Here is a 16,455-nt window from a genome sequence, read left to right as displayed (position 1 = left end):
TTCCAATGGTACTTGATTTCTGCAAACTAGACATACAAACATCCACAGAAACCAAGAAATAGAAATTACAGATAAATCTAACGGGAAGTCGACATCAATGAAAAGCGATTAAAATGAACTTTCACCAACACAGCCACCCAAGCCAACCACCAAAATACAAGCAATATTTGAGAAAAGGAAAACAAAGCAAATACAATAACTTATCATTACACATGATTGTCACCATACATAGCTGCAGGCCTCACAAGGAGAGACTGCTTATTGGGGATAAATAAGTAACAAATGCCAGGGAAACGATCCCGAACAAATGCCAGGGAAACGATCCCCTGCTAATAAGGTAGATTGCCATCGATTCTCTACGCATATTCCTCTGAATGAACGAATCAATGAAGCTCATAAAATATGCACACTCTGAAGCTCTGTTTCAACAGCCAGGGTTTTCTTCTACTCTTCCTCGTCACCGAGTAAAGAAAATGAGAATGGATGAAACTTGTAGCCGTCTCCCTCATAAAACTTGTTTTGGAACTCCACCCAGTGAAGTCGTAAAGCATGGAGGAATGCACTGAGAGTTTCCATCACCAACAGCACCCCGACGGTGGCAAAAATGAAAACAATGATGCCCACGACAAGGATTAGTACGTTGTTGTACCTGTAGTCATACAAGGTAATACAACACAATTAGTCAAAATGACCGTCACAATAGTCAATTAGCACTTTTCAATCTGATAACCAGTTGTCGCACAAAGTTGCAATGGGTTCTTTTATTTACTGGATCCCAAGCTAATTCATTATATCAATGACATAAAAGGATATAACTGACTAAAGTCCATTTGGAGGGAGGAATTTGGTGAGAAAACTAAAGTACGGGTTCTAACTTCTCACCAACACTCACCATTTTACGAGTACCCTATTCTATCCGCTCTCACCTCTTTTATTCATCCAAACAATTGAGGGTTATCTTTTCTTTTCTTACCAAACCCCTCAGTTCAAACCGGGGCTGTAAACAAAAGCCAAGCAACTGAAGAAATTCACACTTACCCCAAAGAAAGAAGAAGAACCTTCTCGTAGAATACGCTGGACAACTCTGAATGGGCAAGGCTGAAAAAAATCATTCGCTAGATTAGCTTGTGTAGAAAATTGAAATGAAGTGATACAAAAGGAGATTGCTGATAATGGACAAAAGGTCATGTTGAGGAGCTCTTTTATAGTATCAGGACTCGCATCTCATGGAAGTGCTTACTTTACATTATTATATACATTTTTAACCATAAGAAATCTCTTGGAAGCACTCTAAGCCAAAAGATTGTGGATCCCAAACAGTCAAATTCAGTCTACAGGCAGGGAGTTCTCCTCTTCATGTTCTCTTTCTAAGTGTGTAAAAATAAATCTCTCCAATTGTATGAATGTCAAGGAAATCAAAAAGCAAGATAGATGTAAGATAGTGAAAAATACAATCCAGACAGAAAGAAACTCCTTGATGAGTGATGACACTCCCTACCTACCTACGTAAAAAACTACCCAGGAGCCAGAACTTTAATTCCATCATTTAGTTTTTTAAAGTCACACATACCACCACTTCCCTGTTCTCAATGTAAAACTTCAGAATGCACAGAAATTTTGGACTTCAAATTACTACTGCTAGAACTTTAGTGAACTACTCCATAGTTCAGTACTAATAGCACTAGCAGTATATCACATTCACCATCCTTCTCTTCTCTTGTATTGTTTTATTATTATCAATGAAATGTTACTTTCTTTGCTGATAAAAAAAAATAAAAAATTTCACATTCACCACTATAAAAGCCTAGTTTCCCAAACTAAGCCCCAGACTTTTTTTTGTTGTCCTTGTTCAATATATATATATATATTTTTTGCATTTTTCAGTTTTGCGTCAAAATTTTGTAGATTGTAGGTTCGTCTCAATGAGAGGAATTGAAAAAGTAAAAATTGACTTTTACCCTTCTTTTTTTTTTTTGGAAAGCTTTTAGCATTTTTAGCCAAAAAAAGGTGAGCTAAAAGTGCTAAAACTTGGATATTTCCAAAAACATTGGGGTAAAAATTGTACTTTTCCGATTCCTCCTGTCGAGAAGAACCAATAATCCACAAGAAATTGACACAAAACTAACAAATGTGATTTTTTTTTTTTTTGACAAAGGACAAAATGGAAAAAAGCCCCAGGCTTATTTTGGGAAACTAGGCCTAAGTTTTAATCAATTTCTCGCTATAGAACTTCAGAATGCCACTAAAATGTTAAATTTTGAAATATCCTGAAACCAGTAAACAGGCATGGCGATGAAATTCAAATTTGCAGCAGCTAACAACATACCTGAGGGCCCACAGACGAAGATACGAAGCTGTATTTGAGACTGCTCCAAGTACAAACTCTATGGTATGTATAAGTTGATGCACAAACACTTCACTAAAATCAAATTCCTCGTGAGCATGGGAATCATGAGCTGCGTCTAACTGTAAGGTATCTTCTGTGCCATGAAGTGGCATGTAGGACTGACCCTGGTGCCTCTGAAGAAGCATAACATTGCAACAGAAATAAACCAAGACGTTCATGGTTCAACACAAATTCAGAAGCAAGATTCAGGGGTGGGGGAAAGAAAAGAGAGGCATACATTTTGGTGTTGTTTCTTCAAAATAAGAGGCTTGGGGAACAACATCCATGGAACAGCAACAAGGGCCAGCAGTAGTAGCACAAGCTGGTCATGGAAAGACAAATTGAAATGAATACACATTTTGAACATCCATGAAAAGAATTTTTCACTAGGTAAAAAACCCGAATTAAGTGTAATAGAAAAGAGAGCTGTGGCGAGGAAAAAACATCAACCTGGACATTTCTCTGGCCAACAAAAAGCTGGTTTTCGCCGAGATCATCGGTGGGACTCAGGAACATATATATCATTACGTGGTATAAATCAGCTTTCGATCCGGTGCACCATTTTATAATGATAAGGAGGGAAAGGTAGCCAAACAAGCTATTTAAGAATATCATCTGAGGCACAAATTGGAACCTAAAGAAACAGAAACAAACAAATGGAAACTGCAAGTCAAGAATGCGCATGAATATGCCGGTTTATAAATAATAAAGACTATTTGCAGATGCATACAATATAATAGGAAAGGCTTTAAAAGCATCTCTTAATCTTTCAGCTTTTTTCCTGCTTAACTTAGTCTTTAACTTCGATAAAAATAAGCCAAAATTTCCAACCTTCTTTCTGTCTTTTCCGAAATTTTTATCAATATTGGTCCATCTCTTTTTACTTTTCCGATACCTCTCATCGAGATGAATGAACAATCCATGTAACGAAGGCAAGAAGCTAAAAATATTTCACTAAAGACCAAAATAAATCTAACAAAATGCCAAAAAGTTAATGCATCCCGAACACTGTCCAATATCACAGTTACCATCCCACCAAAGATTGATTTTAGCAGATCAAACTCACCAGATATTCAGACTACTACGGAAGAATTTGGCGTTGAAATAACTCAATAGGATTCCAAGGTTCATTTGGGCTACACCCAAAAGTATTGACATTTTCATCTTTAACGAATTGAGGAACGGCAATTCACTGCGGGAACCATGCCAGACAGGATCCACGCCAAATGGGTAGGTGTCACCCACCTTAATTAAGCCTGCAGTAGTAGCATCCCTGAAACAAAGTGCTAGACAATGTAAAGAGCATACGGCAGATGAAACACAGAGAACATATAAAATCTAAGGGATTCCCAAAAGACCTGCAAGAAAGATCGCGGCACACATAGGCTGAACGACCAAATAGCTCGAATGGGACCGAGAAGAATTCATTATAGACCAAGCCTGTGTATATTGAAAAGAGTGCCATCATCATAATAATATACCGACCTCCAAAGGTCATTTCTGCAATGTCTCCAAGCTTCTGTACTTTGCAAAAGCAGAATGTAATCAGTATTTGTTCACAGACAGAAGATTCGGATGACTGTCAAATAGAAGACCATGATGATTTGACATGAGTCATGACTATTAAAATTAAGGATATACTCAGGGCTCTGCTTGGGAGGAAAGGACTTGCAGATTCCATTGTTTGAAACTTCAATCCCAGTAGAGGCATGATGATCATCTAACTTTTTGAATATGGTATTCATCTACTCTAGCAGACAAATCTCTACTTAAAGAGGTAAAGTATGTTCCACCACAAAATCAGAAGAAGGTGCTGGGGTGATACCAAACAAAAAAGAACAAAACTCATCCAGATACTGCAGCAAAATCTGCAATCTTAAGACAACATGTTACTTCAATTAACAACGAAGACACAACTACACATGTTGTGATTAGTCAGATTACAAGGTGATATCTGGACAGGACAAGGTTGGCCACCAAACTCCCTCCGTTTTCAATAATTAAATTGGACTGAAAAGGCTTCTGGCAGCATAGTTCATACACATAGGAGGTTATGGGTCCAAAGAAACTAAGCTGGGTCTTCACACACAAACACACAGGTATAGCTTGGATGTGTAGACATGGTCATTTAACCATACACTTTCTGTTTCTGTAAACAGGTTGCAACCTCCATGTGCTCCTTATTGAGGTACGAGTTTGAATGCGCTCTCCGGATTGCTCTGCAAAGAGGTTAACTCAACTATGTCCACAAAATCCCATGCGTGCTTAAAACAACTAACAACGGATGAGACGTGATCATATGAAAGAACACCTCGCCAAGACTAACAGGAAAAGGACAATAGCGGGTCTCGGATTGGACTGATTGTTCTTTGTTTCCTTGCTCCTATTAGTCTTGTAACAATTTCAAGATTAATGATTTTTTTTTTTTGCCGTTCAAAAAAAAGGAAAAGGACAATAGCTCCAGCAGGTACCATAAACAAGGACCAGAAGATGTGCTATGTCCCTTTCTAGCAGACGGACAGATAGCTGGGATGTTACATGAACCCTCCAGGTTGCAAGATACTTCTCATTTTCTATTTTTGATAAATACTGGTAACATAGGATGCCCGATGCCATTGTAAAAGAGGATATGATTTTATGAAATTTGATGGACTACATAGCCCTTGCGAGAGCAGAATGGTGACAAAGGATTAATGTAGCCGACCTCACTAGTTTGGGAAACAAGACTTAGGTTGGTTTGGTTACATATACAGGCACCAAGCATATGGGCCAACAATTTGGTAAGTGTGGCAAGTTTGTCATGGGCCAACACCTTGTTTGGTAAGTGGGGGATAGGCCAACAATTTTCAGCTATAAAAGGGTTCTTGGTATGTAATCCTAGTACAGATTTCAACAGCAGGACAGACATCATTAAACCTACAGGCTTCAGCACAAGAAAAAGGGAAAGGTGCAGCAAATCCCTAGGAGAAAATGTGCTGAGCATGTGATAATCATGGAAGATACAAAGAAAGAGAGTTTACTTCAAGAGCTTGTGGTGATACTATGCGGAAAGGCAGCCTATTTCAACCAAGCAAAGCAAAATTACCTGACTGGAGAGTTTCCTTTCCCTGATTATGAAATACATTGCCCCAAGTAACAAGCATATACCATGTCCCCAGTCACCAAACATGACTGCGAAAAGAAATGGGAATGTGACAATAGTAAATACAGCAGGATTTGCTTCTCTGTACTTTGCCACCCTGCAAATAGATGAAGCATCAGCAATTCAGTAAGAAGGGGATCATCTCTCCGATAACAATGAGCAAATGAAAATGGGCATGTAAATGTCCAGTACTACTGCCCAAAGCTCACAGGATTTTAGTACACTACGCCCACACCTCATTTTAAAGAAATTCAATGAGCAAATGAAGATCTAGAAGAACAAAAGATATTCGTCTAGTTTTTTACAAACCTACAAGAAAAGCATGCATCTTCTTCTTGATTAGCATCAAACAAATTTTTGATAAAAGCGAGAGAATGAGTACAAAAGAGTAGGAGAACCAAAGTCCACCAAGGCCAAGATACAACATAAAGCAAAATATCCAAAAACCACAATTTATGCGCAGCTCTCCGCTCACTAGAAATCAAGAACAAGGTATCCCTATAGAAGGAGCCGATACAGGAACTCAACAAAGTAGAACAAAGATCATACTATATCAATGATGGAATCTTCATCATCAAACTTTGTCCCAGAAAATCAATGTGCTTCTCTCCACCAAAATAACAACAAAAAAGTGTGCACACAATACACTCCCGCAACACTTGCGCCTCCTTGAGGAAATGATGCAGACTTTGTTGTCTATTTTCATACTCCTAATATCAAGGGCTTCAGATAAGCACAGGCTCCACACACGTTTTAGAACGAGTATCTACATTCATTGTAATGTCAGTGAACCGAGTCAAGATCAGTCATCCTTTGTCGGCATTTCCAATCTAACTAGAAGAGGGCCCTAGCTGCAATAAATATATGGTGTGATTTTGCTCTTTTTACTCCTCTTGAGGATTCCTCCAAGAAAGCCTTTGCATCCTACAATTATATGCCCCTGTGAAGTAATCTCAATTTTCTAAACTGTCCACATCTGTGCTGGTATCAAATGCTTAAGTGGGTTTATTGGCATCATGCCCTCAGGTCATCTAATATCAAACTAAATGAGAGATCTATCGTAACTATGCTAAACTACCACTGGATGTCCAAAGACTTGGGATGCCACCTCTTGTTTATTCCCGCCCCCCATTTACCATTCATTTGAGATTTTACCATCGCTTAAAGCTTTCACAGGTGTTTACTTTATGCAGCAAAGTCATAGGTGTTACTGTTTTGCTTGTTCTTTATTTTTGCTCTTGGCATACCCTCAAAATTAACTCCACATAGGTGTGCTTAGTTCTACATCTTTATGTAGCCGATCCCAAACTCACACAAAGGAGGATTGCATTAGGCAGGTGAGAACAAGTGGAACAGGTTCCAGACCAACATATGAACAAACAGACAAGAACACAACTGGTGCACTGATTGCTTTTAAAAAGTATTCTGCTTGCCTCCACTTTGAAAGTCAGTGCCTATGAGTTAATCACTTTAAAATCCAGCTCATGCTCTATAATCGTTTAGCTACACAATTAGAATTTACCAAGGTCCTAAGCAAGCAACACAAACACAAACCACATCATTTGGCTCATCGCAGGCTATCACAAACTGCGTCATTCATCATCATTTAAATCAATTTAAGATTCTGGATATTCTGCCTCTCATTTCATCGAAAGGGGAAACATATGAACAACCCACAGGACAAAAGTCTTCCACACTCATCGCAAGCTATCAAAATCTAGTTAAATTTTAATTAGGGTAAATGTCAACCATAATGGAAAGACACACTAGTATAACGCAAAGAGCAGACAGGACACAAACAATGCTTTAACTTGTCATCTTGAAAATCAATATAAGATTCTGGATATCCTCATTCATTCTGCATCTGGCCTCTCATTTCATTGAAAGAATAAGATGAAAACAAGCACAAGGAAACTTTTGTCAACATCCTGTAAAGCAAAGAAACTAAAACAAACGAAGAAAAATTGACTGCCCAAAGGCTAGGCTGTCTCAAATCCTCCCCTGCCCATACCCCCAATGATTGGGGATTAGATGGGTTCTGTTACTGTTACTGTTATTGTTTAGTTGTTGTTATGCATACCAAAATTACGGTTCTTTTCAGAAATATTTATCACCAGTAAATATTCTTCCCCTTTCAAAAAGAGCCTTCCCTGGCCATTCTCCACCATTCATATTCCTCAATTATATTGATAGGTTTGATCGCCATGCTAAAATCTCTTCAAGGATGTTGCATGAGATGCAGACTGACTTCCAAGGAATACAACTTTAGGTGGGTTCATAGAATCAAGTTCTGATGACCTGGCGAAATAAAAACTTTGCCAACTGACAACCCAAAAGCCTTCTGATCATTAGATAACTCTTAGTTTTGGTAGCATTAGCCATTAGGTACAAAAATCAGCATGCACATGCATGTTCCTCCAGGTGATTGCAGTTGTATTAGTTTAGAAGAAGAAAACTTCTAGGACTGAGAACAATCTTAAGAAAAACTCACCCATATGCATCAACAATCTCCTGAAACGAAGAAGTGAATTTGTTTGTCCGAAAATATGTAGGTGGCGACTCTTTTGTGCGCAAAATCTGGAAAATGGCGCCAACTTGTGAATTGGAATCAAATGTTGCCCGCTGCAATGCATCCTGAATCTGCACAAATCAAATCTCATCTTCGTTTTGTAAGCAATCTAATGAGCACTCAAACATGATGAACAAATTCAAAGCAACCAATCCAATGAACTCTAAATCAGCGAGCAATTAAAGGCACCTGCTTTGTTGCAAAAACAGGACTCCATCCTTCTGCCACGAGACACTTCTTCGTCACATCAATACTTAGCATATTTAGAGTGTGGTAAATGGATTTTTCCCTCATCACCTTTCATGGGAACCAAATAGATAACTTAGTGGCTGAACAGTAGATTTTTTTACATAGCAAATAACAATGCGGCTCTGGACAAAATTTTATGAACAAGCATCACATACAAGCACTTAAAGGCTATTTTCTAAATTAAATCATCTTGCAAATGAAACTTCATTAGGTGAAGTAAAAAAGGAAACACACCAAAAGATTCCACTGTTCATATTGTTCAGCAATTGTTTGTAACAAATTGCGGCGAAGCTGCGCGCCAGCGTCTATTGTAGTCTTCAGTTCTGAGAGTCTTCCTGAGACCTGAAAGTCAATTGAAGCTAGTTATCATATTCAATGATTCGGAAACAAAATGTGGCTTTCAACCCAGGTACGAGGGTGACACCACTATCTCCAAAAGCTGAAATGCCAATGCATAAAGAGTGTCAATGACAAATAAGGATCAAGAAATTGCCAGGGGAGTTAAGGAAATGAAATACTTTGAGCATGAAGAAACCAATGTATATTATCCAAATCTAAGTAGGGAAGAGTTATCAATATCATCTTTTAAAATTCAAATGCACCTTACAGAACAAAACTAGCTAACAATGTATAACAGAAAGAGCAAAACCCTTTTCATATATGCACATGGCCAGACAGACATACAAACAAATACTCCTTCCGTCTCCATTTGTTGGTCACTTGGTCCCATTTAGCACTTTTTGTTGCCCCAAAAAGATTGTCTCACTTCAAAACTAAATGCGCACTATCCAATGAATTTCATCTTTTACCCTTCCTTTTTTAAGTTGGTAGTACTTAAGAAAAGGTGAATGATCGGAAAGTAAAATCGGAAAATAAAGTGATAAGAAATGCAATGATTATGTCCCCTTACTAAGTTGGAATCCCCAAAAGGGACCAACAAGTTGGGACAGACGGAGTAGTTTTAACTTTTAATATAGATGGCAAAAAGAATAAGAATAGAACTACAGCACTGATCAAGACCTTCAAAAACAAGAAACTACAAGATAGTGAGAGCGATGAGGTGGTGACAACAAACAATCAAAAGAAAACACAATGCATACCTCGGTGACCATCAGGACTTGTTTGCCCAGCTCCTCTGGCAAAGGGTAACGATTTGCACCAAAGGCTTCACATATTTTAATAATTTTGTTCTTCGCTTTCTCACCAGAGTAGAAAACCAGAAATACATTTTTCTCAACCTGCACAACTAGAGATCAGACCTGTAGCACCACTAACAGAAACACAAACACACAAAACTTATTTGACTATGGATTGATAGATACAAATACTCGCATATGTCATAACAAATCAGGAATAATAAAGCTAAGCATGAGGGTAATTTACACCATTATGGGGGAGAAGTCAAAGCTGCCTATCAAAAAAGAAGAAGTCAAAGCTGTAGTAAGGATCAGCCCGCTTATCAAAGAAACTGATTCTCAAGCAATAGGGCAGTCCAAATTTGCTAGAAAGTATAGAGAGACAATCGGTTGTTGGATGATTTGTGAAGCGTCTTTCTTAGTTTTTGCCCCCGAAGATACAGATAAAGGCACTCACAACCATAACATACACATTAAATGAGGTGCGTAATGGGCGGGCGTATATCATCATGGAAATCAAGTAAACTCCTTTAATACATATTTTACACCATCTGTGGTGCCTGAATTAATCTTCAGGCATATGAGGTGGGCCCACACCATAGAGTACCACGGCTTATTAGTAAGGCCTTGAACTCCCCGTTTGAATGATAGGCTGACAGAAGCTGGCAGCTGGTTCAATGAGTTAATGACTTAATCTGAGAAAATCCACCACGCAAATATACAGTTACCTATTGGCTATAAACAAGAAAATGCTCACACAAAGAATTCAAAGTTCAATCATAAAACCAAATGGACTTGTATGAAGAGGAAGATTTACCAACTGAAAAAGGAAACTCCATCACCAATTCATATCATATGGTAAAAAAACTCAATTCGCAACAAACTCAAAAGTGACTAAGTATATTCTGTCAAGATAATCCACTATTGAAACGTTATTTACGAGTCTCTTCAATACTTGCAAAGCAAAGCGTCAAAGATGAAGCCAGAGACAAGATAATAAACTACATAAACTAAAAATATGACACAAGATAAGGAAATTCAAGCACATTTCACCACCAAATCCTCATGTTAAATGAAAACACCAATGCACAAGAAGCCCCTAATGTTCTCCAAAATTAATTGTTAAAAACTACAAAATATTAGTGCTAACCTTCGCTCCTGACACAGGATCGATGACAGGGTCCTCAAGTACAGCTTGCTTCAGGAACACATTACCCCTTGTAGCACGAAATATAATCCGTTCAAAAGCCATGGATTTATCCCTAGGAACAAGTCCAGTGAGAAACCCCAACTTAACTTGCTTGGATGAATCCGTTGTCATTTCCTATACCAAATCCATCATGAACATACTTTCAAAAAGGAAACCAAAGAAATTTCAATTATATACCATAGAACATCAAGTCAAGTTTTTTACTTGCTCCATTAGCAAAGGAGTGTCTAACGACTCTTCACCAGTCTGCTGTGATCGAAATTCTATCTGCTGAGCAGTGCTTAGTGCTGAGTGGAAAAACTCACCAGCCTGAAGGAAACAATAGATTTGATATTATTGGAAGGAGTTACACGTTACAGCTTGGCCAAGAGCAGAATAGTAGGAAGAACATCCCACGTCGAGATCATACATAATTGTAAACATGCACAAAATCTGTACCCTTTGCTCAACTGTAATTAACGATTGACCATTATAAAATAAGTAATCAAAACTAGCACAACGCCTAGATCTGTATACAAGCTAAAATCCGTCAACCCATCTCGAGGGACACGCTTGGTTCTTTGACCCCATTATCTTATTATTACAGTAGAAAGCAAATAAGACTTGATTAACTCTACTAAGCATAATGTCATACATGGCTACAATCAGGAAAACACACGATGGTACCAAACAAAGTAGTGCTTAGTTTTAGTGCTGAAGTTTTCCTTGTCAATCTTTGGTGCTTAAGTTTTGTGACTAGAATAACTAACCAAGCAACTTGTCATAACCATCTACCATTGTTGTTGTGGATTCGAATACTTTTTGTTCATCTCTCTTGTAATCTACCTAGGAATAAATAATTTACAACTCATCATTCATCAGTAGGAAAGAAATAACAAACATAATATGCTAAACTAATATCATAGGATATACTTTATATGCTTATACTCAACGTGCTATCATGGCGCTGCTCTAATCACCTATAAGCTACAGTATTAAAAGAAGCCAAACCTTCTCTAGAACAAGCTTATATTCTACAAGTTCATTGTAGGTACGCTGCAACTTTTCTCCATTTCCATTTAACTCAATCAGCTCAGCTTCGAGTTCTCCAAGTTTTACCTAGTGTTCACAACTAAGATGGTTAATACAATAAGTCAACAAATAAAACAATAGCAGTACTAAACATTTGCATTTACCTCCAAGTCATCCATATCTATATCAGCTCGCGACAAAGATTTGGCTGAAGGTAACAAACCAGCCTTAGACATCTGTTCCCTGAAAAATCGCAATTTCCGCGCCATCTCTGCACATCTTTTTATCTTTAAAAAGATAATAAAGTCATATCAGCATACAAACACCCGTTGAATATGAATTTCAAATATGATTACTTAGCATATCAAGGCAACAAATACTTCGTAGTCCAAATCTGTTTACAGTTCATCAGCAAAATTGAACCGAACTACCACCATCACATACTGATGATGTAGATAAGAATGGTGGTGCTCTAACGGGACATCATAGCTCTAGTGGGGAGAGGTCTTGCATTCAAGTCTTTCTTCTTTTCTTTTGTTCACAGTTGTATTCCATCTCTCGTTCAAACCTCTACTTGCAAGACAAGGTGGCAAATGAGGGACTGTGTTGGAGAGGTTGATATGCACGCTTTCAGACAATGATGATCTAACAACAATATCGTCCACATAATGCCACCAATAAAGTAGGAGAAATAAACAATAGATGCAACTAACAAAGAGTACCAACGTTTAAGGAGAAGTATAACTTCTGAATTTTCTTTAGCAAAAATGGAAGGCAAATGAAACCTGCAGCATTAAACAATCACTTGGAAAAATATGGCTACCGTTTCAAGATTACCAATCATCAATGCAAGTTAAGAACAAGAATTCAGAATGGAACTTAAGCTTTAATTGATTCAAAAGTCAAAATCGTCCAACAGAAATCCCAATGGCACCTCTCGAGAGAAGACCAAGGAATGAAATAGCTGATATATACTCAGTCACAGCTTCCCCGATAAAACTGTTAACTTCACCCTCCTGTTATCTTTTAGTGCAAAAGGATTACGTGACTTACGTCAACTGTTATCTTTCAGATTATCCTTCCTGAAAGTACGGCTCCACACACGGTACTGGGGATTTCAAGTGTACACATAAAATTTCACAAAAGTTAATGATACGCCATAAGCAACCCGTTGTTATTCAGGTGTGAAATCAGATACCTGATTTTATACACCGGCAACAAAAGTACCTAGATACAAATACACAATGCTTGTACCTAGATAGAAATACACAATGCTTTAAACAAAATCTGGGGTTTCTAGTTCAAAAGGAGAAATAAAATGCACCTGAGTGGCATATGTTCGCTGGAATGGACTCTTATCCGCATTCAGCTGAAATAAGAAGCATAAACATAACAAGAAGACCATCAGTTGAGAGTTAAAGAAATAATGTTGGAAACACACTCACACTCACACACACAGAAACATAAATATAAGAACATGCACAGTCTCTATACAAGGGTAATAGCTGCTTCCTTCTCTCCTCCTCCGTTCACCGGCTTCCTTGCTTCCTGGTTGTCGTGTTAGGGAAATCTTCTACAATGGCATTATCTTGCATGCATTATCTTGCTATGCAATCAACGCCAACGTATGCCCACCTTATTCCATCAGTTGCAATGAATAGAGTTTAAATTTACAATCAACCATTACCGGACTCTGGAAAACATAGAAACTTTACAGGACCATTGTGCCAGAAACAATTACTATTACTCTGTTTTTGATAAGTAGGATCACCATTTCGCAAACAATATAACTTAATTACCAGTGTTTTGCAATGACGTATTCCACCTTCAAAAACACAATATAACTTAACAAAAATGCCTCAATGTTAAAACTATTTGTAATATGCTAAATTCAAGTCAAGCTCTTAGAAAACAATCAATGTGAATGAATCAATATTAGCTTTTACTACCGTTCAAGACCTAAACCTTGCTAGCTTATCAATGAGCATCGGTCACACAAACTACAATTCACAACCAAACAAAAACAGGACTAAGTTACAGTACATCACGACTAATTCTATCAAAAGCATGGTCTGTAATAATTACTTTTGCAGCTAAAAATGCAAGAAGAGTTATAATTTACGTTTTTGTAACAGTCACTACCTTAGGAGATCTATTTACTTAACTATGCACTATTATTTTGATCTTGTTTACTATTTACCATGATTTTTTGTTCATCAAATTATGTAAAGGGCCCCAACTTTAAGGTTCGCTTCCATCTCCCAAAACGTGCCTTGCTAGCTGATCAATCGAGCATCCACCGCAAAATACAATTCAAACACACAAAAAATGAAGAAAAACCCAAATTGCAACATACAACCTGAAATTGCGATCTCTGCCGATCAATTCGTAAGTTACAGTCCATAAATCAAACCTAGATCCTAGTCTTCGTAAGTTACAGTCCATAAATCAAACCTAGATCCTAGTCTTCGTAAGTTACAGTTTCCATAAATCAAACCCAGATCCTAGTCTGAAAGCACCATCAGAAACTCCGAATCGATGTATGCACATATAGATGCTACAAAAACCAACTATACGTCTATATACAGGGGGAGGAGTAATATGCTAAATCAGTATTCTAAAAGTCAGCCGCCTAGGTGGTCTAAAGCCTAGATTAGGCAGCCGACTAGTCAGTGTTCTAAAATAAGGAATTAATTGGTGATTAATCGCTGGCGGAACCTACCCAATTAGGTCCAACTAACGATTAATCGTCGATTACTAATTAATATGAGTAACGATTAATTGTCGATTACTAATTAATATGCACCGATTAATCACTCGAAGGTGGCTGACCGCCCGACTAGCGCCTAGCGACTTTGAGAAAATTGTGACTAGTCGGCGCCTAGTCCCCGCCTAGGTGGTCGAAAGCCTAGATTAGGCAAACAACTAGTCAGCGCCAAGTCCCCGCCTAGGAGCTAGGCAGCCCACTAGTCGGCGCCCCTTCTCAGCCTAGCGCCTAGCGATTTTTTGAACTATGTGCTAATTTCAAGTCCAGCTCCTTCAAATGAAAACGCCAATGAACCAAAATTAGATTTTCCCACTGTTCCCCACCTAAACCTCGCCAGATGATCAATCGAGCATCGGTCGCGCAAACTAACAATCCACAGAAAACAGGAAAAGAAAAACCCTAACTGCAACACACAACCTGAAATTGCAATCTCTGCGAACCAATTCCTAACTTACGGGGGTTCCGTATATCAAACCTAGGAATGCCTAGTTTGAAAACACTGCCAAAAACTCGTTCTTTTGATGATAACTCAGGTGTCCCGGCTCGCTTACGTGCACGTTGTCTAATTTCCATAGAATCCCGTAGAATTGATGAATGCACAGATGTATATACATAAACAAAATATACATTGAGAGAGAGAGAGAGAGAGGTGAGGGGGAGAGGACGGACGTCTTTGAATTGGATGAGGCCAAGGTCGCCAAGGTAAGCGACGGTCTGGTGAGCGGACTCGATGGGGATGATGACTTGAACGAGGTGCATCGGCTCCGACCGCAGCAGATCCATCGGCGGGCAACAACCTCCTCCTCTGCCACCACCGCGTTCCGCCATCATTCGTTCGTCGTCACCCTCCGACAATTATCCTCTCTCTCCTCTCTCTCTCTCTCTTCGATTGCTGTCTGCCTGTCTGGAACAAGAAGTCGGATTACCGCCACATCTTGTACATCAACCTCGTTAATCACGTATCCTCCGATTGAGGTAAGATTCTTGCGTTTTTACCCCCCAAATTTGTTTGTTTTGCACAGGTTCTTTTTTCTTCTTTATGATTTGCCCCCCCTGTATTCACCTACCTTCTACTCCGGCCCCACATTGTTTTCCTCTTTCTCCCCGCGCCCCCGCACGTGGCAAAAGATTACAAAACAATACTCCTACAAGGAATGTTATAGTTGATGTAGCAAGCTCATCCAAATTCTGAATTGATTTTATTAATCTCAATTCTAAAAATACGTTTTTTTTTTCTCCAATATTATATACATTAACTGGGGTTAAAGGGATGTTAGAGTTTGAGGGATCCGAAAGTTATTCATAGCCCTGGCTCCTAAAACTCGCCCTTCGTGGGGCTCGAACACAGGCCTTTACGGAGGGGGAAAATGAGACAACCAACTATATTAGCAAACAATACATGTTTATTTTAGTTTTCCAACCCTGGACAAAAAGCTTATGAGAGGTAATGTGTTCAAATCTCTAGAGACAAACTATTGATTGATGTTTTGTTAATTCAAACACCTCGGATATTATCACAACGCAAGTAAATTTTGCATATGACAATGCTTCCACATATTAATTGGTATGACCACCCAATAGGAAAAGCCACATTTTGACAGGGATAACACATGGTTGAGTTATTTGATGGCCATAATTAGTCGAAGTGTGCTCAAATTTGCCCCACACTTGAATTATAAAAAAACATTAACTACTAGGAAGATTTGTATGCTACAATTTCTATATCAATTGAGTTTGATGGGTTTCTCCACCTCTAAACTCTAGGTCTTTGGTTTATCCCTTGTGAAGTTTGGACTTGTTCACAAAATTGATTTAACACACCCATACTCGGACATCCAATTTGTATCAAATTTACCACTGAGGCATACCGAAAGCTTTACAAAAATATCTCAATAACTTCAAATAAATTGCCAATTATTGCATTTGTTTTTTTGCAACTTCTATTTTGTTTTCCTTTTGGTTCGGACCTTTTGCGTCCTTTGTTG

At 38.4% G+C, this 16,455-nt stretch overlaps 1 protein-coding gene across 1 annotated transcript; it reads right to left on the bottom strand.

Moving 5' to 3' along the window:
• Positions 1 to 94: 94 nt before the first annotated feature.
• LOC131325160 (V-type proton ATPase subunit a3-like) lies at positions 95 to 15,476 on the bottom strand. Its single transcript, XM_058357248.1, has 18 exons — positions 15,140 to 15,476; positions 13,028 to 13,072; positions 11,868 to 11,990; positions 11,683 to 11,790; positions 10,897 to 11,001; positions 10,633 to 10,806; positions 9,447 to 9,584; positions 8,581 to 8,688; positions 8,287 to 8,394; positions 8,020 to 8,168; positions 5,472 to 5,625; positions 3,745 to 3,905; positions 3,453 to 3,659; positions 2,837 to 3,020; positions 2,625 to 2,708; positions 2,327 to 2,520; positions 1,039 to 1,098; positions 95 to 649 (listed from the first exon to the last, which is right to left on the bottom strand). Exons 1-18 carry the CDS (start codon positions 15,299 to 15,301, stop codon positions 445 to 447), a joined length of 2,469 nt encoding a protein of 822 aa, XP_058213231.1. The 5' UTR covers positions 15,302 to 15,476; the 3' UTR covers positions 95 to 444.
• Positions 15,477 to 16,455: the final 979 nt, after the last annotated feature.

Source organism: Rhododendron vialii, chromosome 5a (genome assembly GCF_030253575.1).
Source record: "Rhododendron vialii isolate Sample 1 chromosome 5a, ASM3025357v1".
NCBI classification, from domain to species: domain Eukaryota; kingdom Viridiplantae; phylum Streptophyta; class Magnoliopsida; order Ericales; family Ericaceae; genus Rhododendron; species Rhododendron vialii.
This window is presented reverse-complemented; position numbering and strand designations above follow the sequence as displayed.

Bases quoted from the DNA above. Each gene is read 5' to 3' on its own strand.
- LOC131325160 (XM_058357248.1), bottom strand. From the start codon at position 15,301: ATGATGGCGGAACGCGGTGGTGGCAGAGGAGGAGGTTGTTGCCCGCCG. The intron at 10,807-10,896 runs GTAAAAAACTTG...GATTTGGTATAG, and splicing joins CTCCTTTGCTAATGGAGCAA to GAAATGACAACGGATTCATC. The intron at 2,709-2,836 runs GTTGATGTTTTT...TTCCATGACCAG, and splicing joins TTGGCCAGAGAAATGTCCAG to CTTGTGCTACTACTGCTGGC.